The sequence below is a fragment of the Cherax quadricarinatus genome, unplaced genomic scaffold (genome assembly GCF_038502225.1).
Source record: "Cherax quadricarinatus isolate ZL_2023a unplaced genomic scaffold, ASM3850222v1 Contig607, whole genome shotgun sequence".
Taxonomy (NCBI): Eukaryota; Metazoa; Arthropoda; class Malacostraca; order Decapoda; family Parastacidae; genus Cherax; species Cherax quadricarinatus.
The window spans coordinates 65,035-85,000 of NW_027195633.1; the positions used below are offsets into that span (position 1 = coordinate 65,035).

At 41.5% G+C, this 19,966-nt stretch overlaps 1 protein-coding gene across 1 annotated transcript in view; it reads left to right on the plus strand.

Annotated features, from left to right (window-relative positions):
- The window catches only part of LOC128685770 (serine/arginine-rich splicing factor 7), a 59,585-nt gene that overhangs the window by 17,542 nt on the left and 22,077 nt on the right, over positions 1-19,966 (plus strand). Inside the window, exons 2-3 of the mRNA XM_070080565.1 lie at positions 18,361-18,540; positions 19,783-19,966. The exon at positions 19,783-19,966 is cut by the window's right edge and continues 53 nt beyond it. Coding sequence (XP_069936666.1) covers positions 18,361-18,540; positions 19,783-19,966 — 364 coding nt within the window. The remainder of the gene's footprint in view (positions 1-18,360; positions 18,541-19,782) is intronic.

Consider the following 19,966-nt stretch of genomic DNA (forward strand, 5'->3'; position numbering starts at 1 on the left):
TAAAATTGTTCACCCCCCTCCTACTCTTCCCTCCAACCCCTGATATTCAATCTTTCATCCCCCCTAATTTTTTGTTATCCCCCAAAACCTTACTTTTTTCCTGATTCCCCTTTTAATTTTTCCCTTTTTTTGCACACCCTCCCAAATTTCCCATCCCCCAATTTCTTTTCCCTTCTCTTCAGAATCCCCCCAAGGAAAGTGTAAATTTAAAAAGAGAGCTGTGAAACTCCCGGGTTGTGTTTCTTTATCTTTTAACCCCCGCCTCTTGCCAAGCCCCCGCATTTTTTCCCTCTTAAAACCCCACCCTATAAATTTTAAAAAAACCAAAGGTGACATCAAAATCCTTGTCAAAGGCCCATTTTTACTGGGAAAAATTTCCCTTTTTCCTACATACTCAAACGGCCTCACTTATCCTCGAAAAAACTCTTCACTGTTTTCCCAGAAATTTCCCCTCCTCCCCCATCCCCGCAAACATCTGCCACATTGCCCCCTATCCACCCTGCCCAACGCCTTTTCCCCAAAACCCTAAATGCCACAAAGGCCCCCTTTAGCCTTATCTAAATACTTTCACTTTATGTTTCCTTTAAAAACCTGGTCCCCACACCCCTACCTTTTCCCAAAAAACCTCCTTGTTCATCTGCTATCCTATTCTCCGCCCTTTCTTTAATTTTCCCAAATTTTAACTCCCCCCCCTACACTTTACCAGGTACACTCAACAGACTTATCCCCTATAATTTTGCACCCCTTTTATCCCCCTTTTCCTTTTCAAAAGGGAAATTGCATGTTCTGCCAATCCTAGGGATTACCCCCTTCCTACATTTATTAAATAATTAAAAATCCCTCCAAAACTATATCCCCCCCTGCTTTTTAACATTTCTATCTTTATCCCCTCAACCCGGCTGCCCTCCCCCTTTTATTTTACCTACGCCTCCCAATTTTCCCCACACTCACAACCTTTTCCCCACCCTCAAAATGTTATTCCTCCTTCCCCATACCCCCAAATACAGCTTCCCCATCTTCATCAACATTTTAAAAATTTCCCCAAAAACCCTTTTTATCTTCCCCAATTTAACTCTCCATTTTAATAATCCCCCTCTCCCATTTTTAACCGGTTTAATTTGTTCTCTAGGCTTTCTTAACTTGTTAATCCACTCCAAAAAATTTTCTTATTTTCCCAAAAAAATTTGTTGGCCCCTCTCCCCCACTCTCTCCCTTTGCCTTTTTTACTGTTTTACCACCCCTTAACCCCCCTTTTTCCCATATACTCTTTTCCCCCCCTTGCATCCCTTTTACTTTGTAAAAAATTCTCAAAATTCTAACTTTTTTTCCATACTCTTTTCTACATCATCCCCCCACCAATCGCCCTTTCCCCTCCCCCCCTTTCCTTTAACCCCAAACTTCTGCTGAACACACTAACACTACATTTTTAAACCTACCCCCTCCTCTTGAACCCATTGCCTATGCCCCATTAGATCCCATCCTCCAATAACTGTTTTTATCTTACCCCAACTTCCTCCCTTTTAGTTTTTTAAAAACCTTTCCCCCCTTCCCGATGCTTCTATTCTCCTTGGTTCCCCTCCACCTTTTAAATCTCAAATTAGCTACAACTGAAAGTGATCTGATATATCTGTGGCCCCCTATAAACATGTACATCCTGAAGTCTACTCCCAAAAGTCTTTTATCTACCAAACATAATCCCAAAAAACTACTTTATTTCGCCCTACATCATATAAAAGTATATTTTATATCGCAAAAAAATTTTTTCAAATTTATTGAAAACCCGGGATTTGAAAAAATTGATTCGTACAAGACCTGTCCACATGTGGGCCCGAATTTCCCTTGTGCCAGTGTTTAGAAAGCCACCCAGGGGCGTGGGATCTAAGGATCATTGGGACATTCCATATCCTGTGTACGGGGGTTGGTGCCCCTTGGGTTTAAAAAAACACCCTTTTTTAAGCAACAATAAAAGGGGCCCTTTTAACAAAGTAAAAGGAAGGGAGGAAGGCTTTTTGGGCGATTTTTTTTGAGACAGAAAAATCCCGTGGGGTTCTCGGGGATCCTAGTGGGATTCCCCTTTTACTGTTTTTTTGGGCGTATATAAAGCCCTTTGAAAAAAGTGTTTGACATTTTATATCAAATTCTAGCGGCCCTCAAATCAAGTGGGAAAAAGTTTTGGGAAGGGCCCCCATGTGAAGGGGAATGGGGGGTGTGTGGTCAGTGTGCACCACATAAAAAAAACCTGCAGCACAAAAAATGAGAAAAAAAAAAGATCTTTTTTTTTGGGTTAAAAAGGACTTTGGGGGGTATTTTTTTTAAAAAGTATTTATCGTATGTTTTTAAAGGGCCATGGTCTTAGGGGGATAAAATGGAAAAAATTTTAAACAAAAAATAGAGAATTTTACAGAGAGGGAAAACGCCCTTTGAAACTGAGCCCCCCAAGTTTTTTGAAATCCCCCATTTTACCAATGTCTAGGGGAAAAACAAATCACACCACACGCCCATTACACCCCAAACTGGAGTCAAATTTTATTCTTTCCCCTGGGGCCAATTTTTATTATTTATACTATTTTAAAAAACCAACGTAGTCTATAAAGAAATTTTGTATTTTTTTTTTAAAAAAAAAATCAAAATTGAAAACAGAAAAATAAGGGGGCCTAGAGATGGGACAATGAAAGAGATATGTTATTTTGAAGAATGTCAAATTTTGTTTATTCAATTATTTTAAAATTAAAATCTTTTAGTTTTTTTAAAATTCCAAATTCCCAATTTCTGCCCACAATATTGGGTAGCCCCAAATTGGAAAAAGGGGAGGTTTCCCTAAAATTTCCAAGGGGGAGGGGGATAAAATGGAGCCCAAAAAAATCCCGCAGGAGTTTGGTCAACTGGAACAACGGAAGGCCAAAAACAGGCTCAAAGTCGCGAAACGGGGTACGCATGTGTCGCCGAACCACCCGGGGCTGACCCCTGAGTTTCACCAAATCTCAAACTTTTGGGGCCCTTACCATCGGGGAAAAAATTCTTTTATCATTTCATGAGAAAAAAAATTTTTTTTTTTTTTTTAAAAAATTTTGCACATAGAATGAGTTTCAGGGGAAAGGGGGCCCAAACAGTCTAAAAAAAGGAAGAAAAAAAAAATTTTTAAATGAAATATACATGTAGTACATAAACAATACAATGGGAAATGATGAATGAAACATTAACAGCATAACACTTACCTTTATTGGAGATTCTTCTTAGTGTATGGGAGACTGGAGGAGGAGAGAGTGGATTGTTTATAGTTTGGAAGGGGAATCCCCTTCCAGCAACACCTCAGGTACCAATTGCTTTTTTGGGGTTGTTTCTCTTCTCTTTCTTAATGCCACTAGGACCACCTTGAGTCACTGGAGTCCTGTCTCGCAAAAAAACTGTCCAGAGAGCTCTGTTTCTGGCGTCTCTTTAAAACTTCCCGAAAATGGGCCAAGACTTTGTCACTGTACATGTTGCCAACATGGCTTGCAACAACCTTGTCAGGGTGTTTCTCCATAAAGCTTTCCGTCTTACCCCACATAGCAAAAATCTCTAATTTCTGAAGAAGGCACCATCTTCCATCTCTCTTCCTCCTCTGCAGCAAGATTCTGAGCTGTGATCTGTTGCTGTTCCTGCTGAAGCTCTTGCAGCTCCTCAGTGGTGAGCTCTTCGTTGTGGTCTTCCACCAATTCTTCCACATCCTACAAACTCACATCCAACCCCATGGAACTCCCCAGTGCCACAATTGATTTTACAACAGACATAGGCTCATCAGGGTCAGTCCCAAACCCTTCAAAATCCCTCTTGTCGACACAATCTGGCCACAATTTTCTCCAGGCAGAGTTCAAAGTCCTGGTAGTCACTCCCTCCCAAGCCTTACCTATAAGGGTTATGCAGTGGTGGATGCTGAAGTGTTCTCGCCAAAATTCCCTTAGGGTCAAGTGAGTCTGTGGTCACAGTCAAGCACCTGTGAAACATTGCTTTTGTGTAGTTTTTTTAAAGTTTGCAATGACCTGCTGGTCCATGGGCTGGAGGAGAGGAGTGGTATTTGGGGGCAAGAACTTTACTGTGATGAACGCAAACTCCTCGAAAATTAGGTCATCCAAGTTTGGAGGATGAGCAGGTGCATTGTCCATTACTAGCAGGCACTTGAGATCCAATTTCTTTTCCAGGAGGAAATTCTTCACACTAGGGCCAAACACTTCATTGAACCACTCGACGAAAATTTCCCTCGTGACCCATGCCTTATTATTAGATTTCCAAAACACACACAATTTACTCTTCATAACATTGTTTTTCCTGAACACACTGGGATTTTCAGAATGGTACACTAGTAATGGCTTCACTTTGAAATCCTCACTAGCATTAGCACAGAACATTAGCATCAGCCTGTCTTTCATAGGCTTGTGTCCTGGCATTGCCTGTTCCTCCTGTGTAATGTACGTCCTGTTTGGCATTTTTCCAAAAGAGGCCTGTTTCATCACAATTGAACACTTGTTCAGGTTTCAGTCCTTCAGCCTCTATGTACTCCTTGAATTCATGCACATATTTTTCAGCCGCCTTGCGGTCCAAACTGGCAGCCACACAATGCCTTACCACACTGTGTATGCCAGTACAGTTATTAAATCTCTCAAACCAGCCTTTGCTGGCCTTAAATTCACTCACATCATCACTATTTTCAGGCATTTTCTTTACCAGATCGTTGTGCAACTGCCTAGCCTTTTCACAAATAATCGAAGTCATAAGAGTATCTCCTGTTAATTGTTTCTCATTTATCCACACCAATAATAACTTCTCAACCTCTTCGTGTACTGGTGATCTCAATTTTGTCAGCATAGTTACCCCCTTTGCAACAACAGCGTTCTTTATTTCCTTTTTCTTGGCCACTATGGAACATATGGTTGTGTAGGGTTTCTTATACATCCTGGCCAGTTCAGCCACACTTGTACTACTTTCATATTGTTCAATGATGTTTTTCTTAAGTTCAGTTGTATTTCTCACCTTCTTTACCACAGGCTTGGCACTAGGAGCTTTCTTTGGAGCCATGGTAGCTTATTTAGTACTTGCAAGCACTAAAATAAATGGAATATTATGAAATATTTCGCTGGAGCACGTGAGGGGACCTTCGCTCACTGGTAAACAATGCCAGACTGGCTGCCGCCCCGGCTCACGCCGTGGGTACATGTCCCTGACGAACTACTAATCGCGAGTCAACCTATGAAAAGCGAGCCCATGTTTATATGAAAATACCCCTATGATTTCCGAAATCTGATTGCCGAGAACTACGAAAAGCGAGGGACCACTGTATATATACAGTGGACCCCCGCATAATATTAATCCGTTCCTGAGAGCTCAATGTTATGCAAAATCATAGTGATGCAAATGAGTTTTCCCCATTAGAAATAATGGAAATCAAATTAATCCGTTCCTGACACCCAAAAGTATGAAAAAAATTTTTTTTTACCACATGAAATATTAATTTTAATACACACAAACTGAAGAAGACATGCACAGTTACATGACACGTACCTTTATTGAAGATCTGGTGATGATTGATGGGATGGGAGGAGGAGAGTGTCTTAGTGTTTAGAAGGGGAATCCCCTTCCATTAAGACTTGAGGTAGCAAGTCCTTTTCCGGGGTTACTTCCCTTCTTTTAATGCCACTAGGACCAGCTTAAGAGTCACTGGACTTACGTTGCACAACATATCTGTCCATAGAGGTCTGTACCTCGCGTTCCTTTATGACGTTACTAAAGTGGTTCACAACATTCAGTGTAATAGTCGCCAGCACGGCTTGCAACAGCTGTCTGAGGGTGATTTTCATCCATGAAGGTTTGCACTTTAAGCCACATTGCACAGATTTCCTTTATCTTTGAAGTAGGCAACTTCTTCAATTTCTCTCTCCCCTCCTCCGAAGCAGTTTCCTCAGGTGTTGCCTCTTGCTGATGAAGATGATCTAGCAGCTTATCAGTGGTTAGTTCTTCATTGTCCTCCTCCACCAACTCTTCCACAGCATCCCCACTAACCTCCAACCCCAAGAACTTTCCCAATGCCACAATGGATTCCTCAACTGGCATAGGATTCCCAGGGTTAGCCTCAAACCCTTCAAAATCCCTTTGGTCTACACATTCTGGCCACAGTTTCTTCCAAGCAGAGTTCAAGGTCCTCTTAGTCACTCCCTCCTAAGCCTTACCTATAAGGTTTACACAATTGAGGATATCAAAGTGCTCTCTCCAAAACTCTTAGTCAATTGAGTTTCTGAAGTCACTACAAAGCACTTTTCAAACAGAGCTTTTGTGTACAGTTTTTTGAAGTTTGCAGTAACTTGCTGGTCCATGGGCTGCAGGAGAGGAGTGGTATTAGGAGGCAAAAACTTGACCTTAATGAACCTCATGTCCCCACAAAGTCATTCTGCCAAGTCTGTAGGATGACCAGGGGCATTGTCTAACACCAGGAGGCACTTAAGGTCAAATTTCTTTTCAGTTAGGTAATTTTTCACATTCGGGGCAAATGCTTGGTGTAACCAGTCGTAGAAAAAGTCCCTAGTGACCCATGCCTTACTGTTTGCCCTCCACAGCACACACAAATTAGCCTTGAGGATATTCTTTTGCCTGAACGCTCTGGGAGTTTGAGTGATAGACTAATAAAAGCTTCACTTTGCAATCACCACTAGCATTGGCACACATGAGAATAGTAAGCCTGTCTTTCATAGGCTTATGTCCTGGGAGTGCCTTTTCCTCCTGAGTAATGTAGGTCCTGCTTGGCATTTTCTTCCAAAACAGGCCTGTTTCGTCACAATTAAACACTTGTTCAGGTTTCAATCCTTTACTGTCTATGTACTCCTTGAATTCCTGCACGTAATTTTCAGCTGCTTTGTGGTCCGAACTGGCAGCCTCACCATGCCTAATCACACTATGTATGCCACTATGCTTCTTAAATCTCTCAAACCAACCTTTGCTGGCCTTAAATTCACTCAATCATCACTAGTTGCAGGCCTTTTCACTTATGATCGCTTGAGAGATGCTATCTCCTGCTATCTGTTTTTCGTTTATCCACACCAATAAGTCTCTCTAAACACCTTCTATCACTTGCGATCTGTTTCGAAAACACAGTTGAACCTTGGGCAAGAACAGCTTCCTTGATTGCCGTTTTCTTGGACACAATAGTAGAGATGGCTGATTGGGGTTTACTATACAACCTGTCCGGCTCGGAGACACGTACTCCACTTTCATACTTAGCAATGATCTCTTTCTTCATCTCTATAGTAATTCTCACCCTTATTCCTGTAGGGTTGGCACTAGAAGCTTTGTTGGGGCCCATGGTCACTTATTTTGCAGATAAAATCACCAAAAACACTGTAATAATACAAAATGTTCTGATTGTATGCTTGGATGTTACCGAGGAGGCTGGCTGGTAAACAATGCCACCCGCGGAACGTGAGGCTGGCTCAGGCCGCACATTAGACGCGTCTCGGGCGAATAGCGTTGAGCGAGTTTTTTAGCGGTATGGGAGGCAAAATGTTAGTGATAAAATGTATCGGTATGCGGATTTAACGTTGTGATGTTAACGGTATGCGGGGGTCCACTGTATACTCATAAATTCTAGCGACTTCAAATCAAGCAGGAGAAAGCTGGTAGGCCCACATGTGAGAGAATGGGTCTGTGTGGACCATATAAAAAAAATCCTGCAGCACAGTGCATAATGAGAAAAAAAAAAACTCCGACCATTTTTTTTTAATTAAAATTCCGAATTTGTGGTCTATTTTCATATAGTATTTATGGTTATATTCTCGTTTTCTTGTTCTCATTTGATAGAATGGAAAACATATTATAGAAATAGAGGTGATTTTGATTGGTTTTACTATAAAAAGTACCTGGAAATGGAGCTCAAATTAGGAGAAAATTTTGATATTTGTCGATGTTCAAAAGTAAACAAATGATGTCATTGTCCAATAAATGTCCAACGAACCATTCTAATATGCAGTCATGAATGGGTTGACATTATTTATACCATTATTACAGTACAGTGGACCCTCGACTAACGCTATTAATCCATTCCTGAGAGCTCATCGTTAGTCAAAATTATCGTTAGTCAAGTTAATTTTCCCCATAAGAAATAATGGAAATCAAATTAATTCGTGCAAGACGCCCAGAAGTATTGAAAAAATTTTTTTTAACACATGAAATATTAATTTTAATACACACAAACTGAAGAAGACATGCACAGTTACATGACACTTACCTTTATTGAAGACCTTGTGATGATTGATGGGATGGGAGGAGGGGAGAGTGTTGATGGTGTTAGTGTTTAGAAGGGGAATCCCCTTCCATTAGGACTTGAGGTGGCAAGTCCTTTTTCAGGGTTACTTCCCTTCTTCTTTTCATGCCACTAGGACCAGCTTGAGTCACTGGAGCTCTGTCGCACAACATATCTGTCCATAGAGGCCTGTACCTCCCTTTCCTTTATGACATTCGTAAAGTGTTTCACAACATTCAGTGTCACAATTAAACACTTGTTCAGGTTTCAATTCTTCATTGTCTATGTACTCCTTGAATTCCTGCACATATTTTTCAGCTGCTTTTTGGTCCAAACTGCCAGCCTCACCATGCCTTATCACACTATGTATGCCACTACGATTCTTAAATCTCTCAAACCAACCTTTACTGGCCTTAAATTCACTCTCATCACCACTAGTTGCTGGCATTTTTCTAATTAAATCGTCATGCAACTTCCTAGCCTTTTCACATATGATCGCTTGAGAGATGCTATCTCCTGCTATCTGTTTTTCGTTTATCCACACCAATAACAGTCTCTCAACATCTTCTATCACTTGCAATCTCAGTTTCGAAAACATAGTTGCACCTTTGGCAAGAACAGCTTTCTTGATTGCCGTTTTCTTGGCCACAATAGTAGCGATGGTTGATTGTGGTTTTGTGTACAGCCTGGCCAGCTTGGAGACGCACTCCATTTTCATACTTAGCAATGATCTTTCTTCATATCCATAGTAATTCTCAACCTTTTTGCTGTAGGGTTGGCACTAGAAGCTTTCTTGGGGCTGATGGTGACTTATTTTGCAGGTGCAATCACTAAAAAGGCTGTGATAATATGAAATGTTTCGATTGTATGCTTGGAAGCGACCGCTGTGGCTGGCTGGCTTGTAAACACTGGCCAGAAATGGATGCATCTCAGACGGAACGAATAGTGTTGGTAGAGTTTTTTAGCGCTAGTAGAGGCAAAATTTTTGCGTTAAAATGTATTGCTGGTCGGATTTATCGTTAATCGATGCCATCGTTGGTCGAGGGTTCACTGTATTGCAGTGCTCTGGAGTTTATCTGGAGAGAGTTCCGGGGGGTCAACGCCCCCGCGGCCCGGTCTGTGACCAGGCCTCCTTAGGTCAGTGTCCCAGGATGCGACCCACACCAGTCGACTAACACCCAGGTACCCATTTTACTGATGGGGAACATAGACAACAGGTGGAAAGAAACACGTCCAATGTTTCTACTCTGGCTGGGAATCGAACCCAGGCCCTCGCCGTGTGAAGCGAGAGTGTTAACCACCAGGCCACCAGAGCCCCGCCAGAGCTCTGCATAAGTGAATCTTCTATTTTTTGTTTGAATAAAAATTCAAAATAGAAAGCAAGAGTAATATCAGAGGGGCCTGGAGACGTGACTGATGAACAAAGAAAATTTTATTTTATAGCCAGGAATGTCTGTATTGTTCATTCTGGGCCCTATTTTGAAATTGTCATACTTTTTTTATTTTTGCGAAATTGGCCAAATTGCAAATTTCTGACCATGTTATTGGGTAGTTTCTTGTACTCAATCAATAGAAAAAATGGAGTTCTAAAGAAATAGCTGTGAGTTTTGTTGACTGAAACAATGGAATTAGTCAGTGGGCGAAATCGCTGATTCGTAAATATCGCCGAGGTCACTAACTTCGCGTGAGCGTAATTCCGTCAGTTTTCCACCAAATTTTGTTCTTTTGGTATCATTACCATCGGGAAAAGATATCATTTCCTAAGAATTTTTTTTATTTAAATTTTTGCTACACCAGGAGACACCTCAGGATTTGGGGTTGCGACAGTAAAGGGGTTAATTTTCTCAGAAGGCCAATGAAGGGTTACTTCTTCTCCCTATACCTACTGATGTCTTTCTTCATCTTATCCGCCTGTGTGTGTACTCTTAATTCCTTTTCCTTCCAAGGCAGATGTTATTCTCAAACCTTTGGTACTGCTATGGGCTCTCCTCTATCTCCTGTTCTTGCTAATCTTTACACAGAATACTTCGAGACTGTTCCCCAGGCTAACACTGTTTTGCACTAATGTAGTTCATACCTCACCCCCTCTTTAGATGCTCCTGGTGTCTACTGTATTTCTTGTTCCTTCTGTCCTCTTCAGTACTTTAGAGAAACTGACCCTTCACTTTGACACTTGGTGCACAAAAGTAGTGTTAGACTTGCCGACACCAACAATTATCTTTACTGTGATGTCACAGATCAGTCATCCTATTGACTGGTCTGCTGAAACTGTCTTCCCTACTTCTAACTTTCATAGTTGCTGTCTGGTTAACTCCTCCCTTACACACAACTTTCCTTGTGTGAATCTTAGTTCTGGCTTTCTCTGTAGATGCCTTCCTTTCCCATTATATTGTAAAATACTCCAAACTTCAGAACACCCATGACTTAACCTGATTCTTTTTTTTCCCTTTCCTCATTCTCCATTGGGTTTCTTTCTTCTGTCTTAAGTATTTCTCCTTTATTTATCGTCCCCATATCATGTGGGGTTCGAACATGTGGATTGGGTGAAAATACTCACGTAGGCTGGTAGTACGTATAATTACGGATAATGTGTGAAGCGCCCTAACAGCCGTACCTGCCTCCTTGCTCACTCTCATATCACTGACCGCCCACAGTACCCATATGTGAGGGGGTCTTTGAATACTGCTGTGGTCAGCACAATATGAATACAGACAGTGATTCACGCAGAGAGGGTTGGTAGTGAGTCATCTACTGGTAACTGGTTACTACTACTGAGAGCTCGGCGACGCTAACGTATGTCGTCCCGACATACAACTAATACAAACTAGAGATGGCAGGTATACGGCCTGGGCTGATTCTATACAATGTCAAAGTACACAACAATTGAACATTATAACATACATAAGTAGAACATTGGAATGGAAGCTTACGTAACTGAAACTGTAATGCAATACAATACAAGGTATAATATAGCACAACTCATCGAATGAAACTCAACGTTGAGATTACACAATAGAAATGATAAAAAAAAAAAATTTGATCGATCTGTGTTCATGTGATCTACGGATTCTGAGGAAGGAATATATACAAAGAAAGAAGTGTTTAACAGAAAGGCAGATTCGGTGCACTCAAATCTAGACTGTTAACTCTCAGAATTCGGAGAGAACGCGAACACACAAAAAAATTCTTGAATACTGATAAGTTGATACTGTAATTATTCATCTATACAGGTTATTTACATTTAACCCCAACTCTGCTAGGGTAAGATTGACATATGCAGAATGGGTGTCATCTCTGGGAGGATCAAACTCTGTTGCACTGTCTAACTCATGCTGCATTTGAGGCAAATCTGAATTGGAAGTTACAAATGATACTTTAGGATTTCTCAATACCTGTCGTGTACGTAGGGAATAACGACATTCAGGTTGATCGTCTGACTGAGTATCAGAGGAAGAGAGTACAGGATCAGGAGGATTGTCAGTCTGTCACATTAGTCTGGGTTGGAACATCATTATCATCACATACTAACTTCATATGATCTAAATGCGATTCTTTATACTGACCAGTACTAATCTCTCTAACCTTATACTTATTACCAGTGATATGTTCAACTACTCGATAAGGACCAAGAAACTTTTGATCAAGCTTTGGCATTGCAGACGTTTTGTTAAAGTTAATCAGCATAACTCTCGAACCTACTTTGATTTTGGATGGCTTTGCTTGAGTGTTTGCGACTCTTGTAAATTCTGCTGTTGATTTATGAAGTGTTTCACGGATTCTTCTAAAAACACTTTGAGCTAAGCTGGTACGAGTTGCTATGAAATCATCAGGGTTGTAATTTGGTTTCGGATTAGAATATAACAACTCATAAGGCAAACGTTTATCTACACCGTACAACGCATAATGTGGGGTGTCACCTATAGAAACATTGTAAGCAGAATTTATAGCACACTGCACATTAAGTATAACTTCATCCCAAGTTTCACTGTTGGGATTGATAATGGCTCTCAAGACATCAAGTACTTTCTTATTGGTTCGTTCCGCTAACCCATTGCTGGCAGGATGATGAGGAACAATGGTGGATTTAGAGATCTTGTACAAGGTACACAAATTTTCAAGAATCTCATTACAGAATTCACCTCCATTATCTGTTACTAGGGACTTAGGGGTGGTATGCCTGCAGATAATGCGTTCTTTAAACGCTTTAGCTACTGTCTCGGCAGTCTTATCTGCAATAGGAACTAACTCACAATATCTGGTGAAATGGTCTACCATAACACACAGATGTTTGTTGCCTTGGAGGGAACATTGGAAATTAGTTAACAAATCTAGCGCAACTCTTTCCCACGGTTCGCTAGTAGTTGGATACACTTGGATTGGATTAGGGCCATTAGCATTACCTTTGTTGCATGCAGACACTACATTTCTTAACATACTCAGAAATATCAGTTGCCATACGAGGCCAAAAGTATTTCAATCTGGCTTGTTTTACTGAACGATCCATACCAGGGTGTGCAACACCTGGTACATCGTGAACTAGCTGTAAGGCTACATTCACTAGTGACTGTGGAATTACTAACTGGTATACTCTTCTGCTAGGAGTACCCAACTCGGCTGTTCGATACAGTAATTCTTGGTTCATGACAAAGTCACTGATGGGTGCTGGTGGCTTCACAGTCAGAATAAGATCTTCCTGGAGCAGAAATCGAATCTCACCAGACCACATGGGATCTGTTCGTTGAGCATTCTTTACATCTTCAGCACTAAATGGAGGGTCTGCAGTTACTATACTAACATGTCGCGATAAGCCATCTGCGACTACATTTGACTTGCCAGGTAAGTGTTCAAAGGTGGGATTGAACTCTTGGATAGTCAAGGTCCATCTGGCTAACCTTCCAGTAGGTTGTTTGTTCTGGAATAAAGGTATCAGTGGAGCATGGTCTGTCAAGACATGAACAGAGTACTGATAAATAATGTCTCGGAAGTGCTTTAACCCTTTCAGGGTCCGTCCCGTAGATCTACGGCTGGTCGGTGAGTGTCCAAACCGTAGATCTACGCCAAAATTCTAGCGCCGTCAAATTTAGCACGAAAGCGCTCATAGGCCTACATATGAGAGAATGGGTCTGCGCCGTGGGTGTGCGCCGTAAACAAAAAATCTAGGCGCCTGCATAGCATTGTGGGAACGCCGGCTCAGTCACCCTTGTTCACCATGCCTCGTCGCAAGTCAGCTCTTGCTCCCCGGAAAATTGGGACTCTTCTCTTCCTGTCTGATAGTTCTGACACTGATGGAAGTGGAAATGAAGACGAATTCTACGGCTTTGATAAGTTAGTGACCGAAAATAATGACCAGGATATTGATAATAGTGCAGAAAACCCCGACAATCCTTGACCTTCTACCTCTGGTGTGGGCACTCGTGACTCACGGTCGGGTGTTCCTAAACGTAAGAGAAAACTAATGTTTTCCTGTGGCCTGGCCTCTGACTTCAGTAATGACGATGATTCTGACGTGGATTGTGATTTTATTGAGCTCGACGATCATTCGAGTAGTGATAGTGAGGAAACATATTCACCAGTGAAGCGTCGGTATGTTCGCCGCCGCATGCGCTCGGGTAGTGTACCCTATGCTGTGCCCAGGGGACGGAGTACATCCCGGAGTACATCCCTGAGTACATCCCGTGGCCCTACACCAGTTTTAGGTAGTGATAGTGAGGATGATGTGGCTACACTTGGCATGGATGGGCCACAGACATCAGTGGATGGTGTTAGTGGGGCTGGTGGTGGTAGTGGCACCGCCATGCGTGACTCGCTGTGCCACGCGGGGACCCACACTGCTGACTCGTCAGTTCAAGGACAAAGCGGAGCGTCACCCACCAGCCCGCCACAACCACCCGTACAACCAGCCTATGATGTCCAGTATCCACCAGCAAACCGTATCTGGGATTGGCAGCAAAATCCCAATTTTGTTCCCAGCCCTCACCACTTTGATGACTCTCAAAGTGGAATTCTACCTACCTGTCCCCTTGGAACCACGGCCAATGAACTGGAATTCTTTGAATTATTCTTTGACCAGCCATTGATGGAAATTATTGTCAGGGAAAGTAATAAGTATTTTCAGTACACCATGGCAAATACGATCTTATCACCACAGTCAAGACTACACAGGTGGAAAGAGACGACTGTTGCAGAAATGTATTTGCTTTTTGCAACAATAATGCTTATGCCTCACGTCTATAAGCATAATATAAAAGCATACTGGTCCACAGATCGGCTAATTTGTACCCCATCCTTCAGTGAAATAATACCAGTGAACAGGTTTATCTTACTGTTACGTAAGTTGCACTTCTCTGACAAAACCAGGCCTGACAGAAGTGACAGGTTATACAAGATTAGGAATGTTTTCATGTATCTCAAACAAAAGTTCAGGATATACTTTTATCCATTCAAGAATCTTGTAATTGACGAGTCTTTGATTTTGTTCAAAGGTAGACTGTCATTCAAGCAGTATATACCGAGCAAGAGGAACCGCTTTGGTATAAAATTGTTTGTACTCTGTGATTGTGACAGTGGCCTGGTGTTGGATATTGTTGTATACACGGGTAGTAAAACATTGAAAGATACCAAGATGTTATTGGGTATATCAGGTGACGTAGTGAGAAACATGATGGCACCTTATCTTGGTAAGGGCCATACATTATATACCAATAACTGGTACACAAGCCCATTACTCAGTGATTTCATGCGAGTGAACAAGACAGATGTGTGTGGCACAGTGCGTTCTAATCGTAAACATATGCCCAGGCTCAACGCAGGTGTTCGTGGTGATGACGTGCAGGTGTTTACTGCCAATGACATCATGGCATTACGGTGGCATGACAAACGAGATGTCACATTGTTGACAACCATTCACCATAATGAAATGCAAGACAGTGGCAAAGTTGATCGAGTGACTAATGAACGTATTCGAAAACCAGTGACAGTGATTGATTATACACAAAACATGCGCTTGGTTGACAAGTGTGACATGCAGATTGGTTTTGTTGACTGTGTTCGTAAGAGTTACAAGTGGTACATGAAACTTTTCTTCCATCTCATGGACATTTCAATGCTGAATGCATATAATATGTACCAAATAAAGACTGGTAACAGACCACCATATGGTGAATTTTGTTTGTCTGTTGTCAGACAACTCATAATGAAGTACCAGGTAACAACACCTGCAATACAACATGGTCCTCGAATTCATCACAATATACCCAAGCGTTTGAGGAGAGAAGGTGATCATTTCATAATACAGCTTCCTTCAACTCCAAAGAAATTTGCTCAGAAGAGATGCATTGTCTGTGCACAAACAAAACGACGGCAACAAAGACGCAAAGACACTCGGTTTATGTGTGAGGAATGTAAGGTGCCTCTGTGCATGGTGCCTTGTTTCAAGGAGTTCCACAAGCTCCAGCAGTTCTAAAACCATGTCCAGTGATTGTAAATATGTAAATATATGATAGAACATTAGTATTATACAATATTTGTGCATGTTTATTGTAATAAACAACAGTGGTAAACAATAATATGATAACTTTAGTGCGGTTATTGTGTTCAATACAGTAAGTATATATATATAAATTATATACAGTATTGGTCTCTCAGGCCCCAAATGTTAGTAGGAATAGAAAAAAATTGGAAAAGAAAAGAAAAAACTAAAACAACAAAATAATATAATACGCGTATGTGGAATTCGTCGATGTTGCCGCCACCACATCATTTTCTACAAACTTCTTGGCACTGTATCTCGGTAAGTACTGATCAGATTCTAATTTTTTTTGTTTCGTTACCTTCACAAAAATATGTTCTTTAATTCTGTAAGAAAAAATTTTTTTTTTTTTTTTTTCAAAATTTCTTGGACACTGGTGCGTGACTTCAGATTTTGGCCTTGGACCCTGAAAGGGTTAAAGACCATACTATTGCTAAAGCTTCTTGCTCAGTTACTGTATAATTACGTTCAGCCTTTGTAAGGACTCGGCTAGCAAATGCAACTGCGTTGTACTTGCCATCGGTCTTCTGAGCTAGTACGGCACCTATGCCAATAGAACTAGCATCAGTTGTCAGATAGAAGGGCTTAGAAAAATCTGGAAATTTCAAAATTGGAGCAGATGTTAGCTTTTCTTTTAGAGTTTGGAATGCTCTTTCTTGACGGAAGGTCCAAACAAAAGGAGCATCTTAAGCAACTCAGTTAGAGGAGCAGCTATGGAAGAAAAATTGGCAATGAAAGATCTATAAAAACCTGCTAAGCCCACAAAGGATCTTACGGCATCAGCAGTTTTGGGTGTTGGAAAATTTAGTACTGCAGTTACTTTACTTTGGTCAGTCGTAACCCCTCTAGGAGTGACTACGTGACCAAGAAACTTAATTTCTGATCTGAAAAATTGACATTTAGACAGTTTGATCTTTAAATTGGCTTCCTCAAGCTTACCAAGTACTATATCAAGTCTTTTCAAGTGTGTATCCACATCTTTAGACACGACGATTACGTCATCTAAGTATACCATAAGTGCATTACCTATGAGACCTCTAAAGATATTAGTCATGAGCCTTGAGAACGTGATAGGGGAGGATCGTAATCCAAACGCCATACGGAGGAAGTGATAATGACCTGTAGGAGTGGAGAATGCAGTTAGCTCTTGGCTGTCCTCGTGAAGAGGGACTTGCCAAAACCCTTGTAACAAATCCAGGGTTGAAAAGATTTTGTTATCTCCGATGTTACGTAAAAGATCACCCAGTACAGGAAGTGGGAAGCGATCTGGAATGGTTTTCGCATTTAACTTCCTAAAGTCAATTACTGGGCACCAAGTACCATCCTTCTTAGGTACTAGGATCAAGGGTGCATTCCAAGGTGAATTGCTAGGTGCAATAACTCCATCATCGAGCATTTGATTGATCAATTCTTCTGCGACAGCAACTTGTGAATGAGGCATTCTGTACGCAGGTATGTAGATCGGTCTAGTACCAGGTTCAAGTGGAATATGATGGAACAATAAGTTCGTTATACCCATCTTCTCACCTGGTAAGGCAATGGCTTTACGACGTTTGTTCAACAGAGTCAACAAACGTTTGACTTCATCTGGGAAGTCAGTGGGAGCTAAGTCTTTCTCCTCAACTGGTGGAACAGATTGATCCAGTGAAGTGGATGAGGTCTCCCCTTTATTTATCGTCCCCACCTCCCTCTGTGTTCTTGCTCCTACCCTCTGTGGGCCCTTAGCTCCCCTGCAGTGCTGCTTTTTCTTCGTATTCAATTGACTCTACTACCACTATTACCTCTACCACTACCTCTCTTCCTCCTTTTCTACTACCTCTCCCTGTCTGCTGGCCTATATATACTCCCTCCTCTCCTTTTTGTTAGTGTGACTTTCTAAATGGTCCAACTTGGACCGAAACGTCATTGTAAGCTCCTCTCTTCTATGTGCAGGTTTTGTGTATTGTTCCAGTTATGGTATTGTGCCTTTTTTTTATTGTTTTTAGGGTTGTATTCTTGGTTTCTTGGTCTTGTTTGGTAGAATGGAAGATGCAGTAGGACCCCCATATCCACAGGAGATATGTTCAGTCTCTTACGGCAGATAGTAGCGAACCCTATATTCAAGTAATTTTTAGTTTGCATACACGTCTGTGATAGTTTGATAAATCTCTCACAAGTTGAGAATCGGCACATTTTTAACTGATGGGAAGCACTTCACAACATCTCTTAGGCTTTGAAGAGCTGTCACCATCACTACCTTTGCACTTTGGTGTTATTATTTAGCAAAATTAAGGGTTATTTTTGGGCCAGGGTAAACCATGGATACCGGAAACTGCAGAAACTGAACCCACCAATACGTCTCTCTTGGTGCATATTACAGAAAGAGACGACTTTGATTGGCTTCAGGACTGAAAATAGCTTGAAATTGCCGAGATGGCTGTCGAGTAGGTCTTTTGGTCTGTTGTCAGCAGAACTTACTCAACCATTCTAGGTACATGTATTTCTGAATTAAATTTAAGTTCAGATTGATATCCTATACAATTTTTGCTCTTAACTGTTAAAGTAATATTTTAATATTTTTCTATTTTAGGACAATATGTGGACGCCGTGTACGTGTAGAACTATCAACTGGTAAATCTCGAAGCAGATTTCGTGGCCCCCCTCCTCGTCGAGGCAGGCCTTTCCACCCTGAGGATCGTTGTTATGAATGTGGAGAGCGTGGGCACTATGCTAGAGACTGCTATAGGTACAGCCGCCGTCACGGATCGAGGTACGTATTGTGTATTTGGGGTGAGTGGGAGTGCGTGGCTCTGCATCTGGTGGTTATTGCACGAATCCTCAATTCCTGAGCTTGGGTCAATAAGCACTATTCTTATTGGAGGCCAGTATCAGATCAAGTTCACCTGGTTTCTGTAGGTCATGACTAAAGTGAAGCTGCTTTCATATTTTTCTTTTTATTAGATTTCTATGTGAGTTTTTTCTGTGATGCTTAATCTCTGCATTAGCCCTGTCATGTGGACTTGTCTTGTGTGGTCTACTTTAACTTATCAAATAAAGCTAAGGGATTATCAACTGGTGGAACTGCTATTGACAGAACACTCATATTTTGTAGGCAAAACGGCTGAGATCCCCATTCCCAAACCTCGAGTAGTCAAAGATCGGCGCTCTGTCGATTGATCATCGCACTACAACTTGAATTTGACCTTCTGGCCACACCTTGAACTTCATGGCCTCATTTGTAAAGCTTACTGCCTGCCAGTCAGTCACCGTAGACTTCTCTCGTGCTCTACTCGAACATCGCAGTTACATGAGCGTTCAGCGCTGGTTAAACAACGCAGTTACATGACCCTACCTACGTGATCGAACGTCAGACCTTCAGACAACTCTCTTCCGAGATTCATGACTCTTGACAGGCACAGTAAGCTTACTGGTGTAAAATTTAATTAATGGTTGTTACTTTATTTTAGGTAGTTTTCACTATTCAGTTTAGTCCCCTTACATTGTTAATCAACCGTTTTCAGCCAGAGGCAGTTCATGTAAGTAAATAAGGACAAATCTACCTTACAAGGTGTTCTGTGCAAATCTGATTTATGGTCAATTGATCTATATTGCCATTTAGTAGTTAAAAAAAAAAAAAAAAAAAAAAAAAGTGGAAGGATTCTTCCTGTGGAAAGTCGGGGTAATTGCAACAGACGAGTCCAGACAAAATTCGCACGCAAATTTTGAAACTCGTTTGATACAATGTTTGGCATTTCTGTAAGATTGACCATAATCTGGGATGATCGAAATGATCTTTCAGTGCTTATCATGCCTATACTCTCAGCACGCCTGGTTGAACTGAAGCGGTTTCCAACATCCAGGCCGTAGTTCTGTGCATGGCAGAATGTTACAATATCAGTGTGTGTGGATGTTAACAGTCCAACACAGGCACTCTGGAGGCTCAGATAACATTAGATTTGCACATTTAAATAATAAACAGCATTCATAGTCTAAAGTACTTCCTGCATGTCAGGTACTCAAGGTCCCGAAGTCGAAGTCGCACACCTCGTAGGAGAAGGTCATACACGAGGTCCAGATCACGTTCAAGGAGCAGGACCAGGGATCGTTCTCACTCACGGGACCGAAGCAGATCAAGGGAGAGGTCAAGGTCTCGCTCGCGTTCCAGGGACCGCAGCCGCAGTCGTACACGTGAAAGG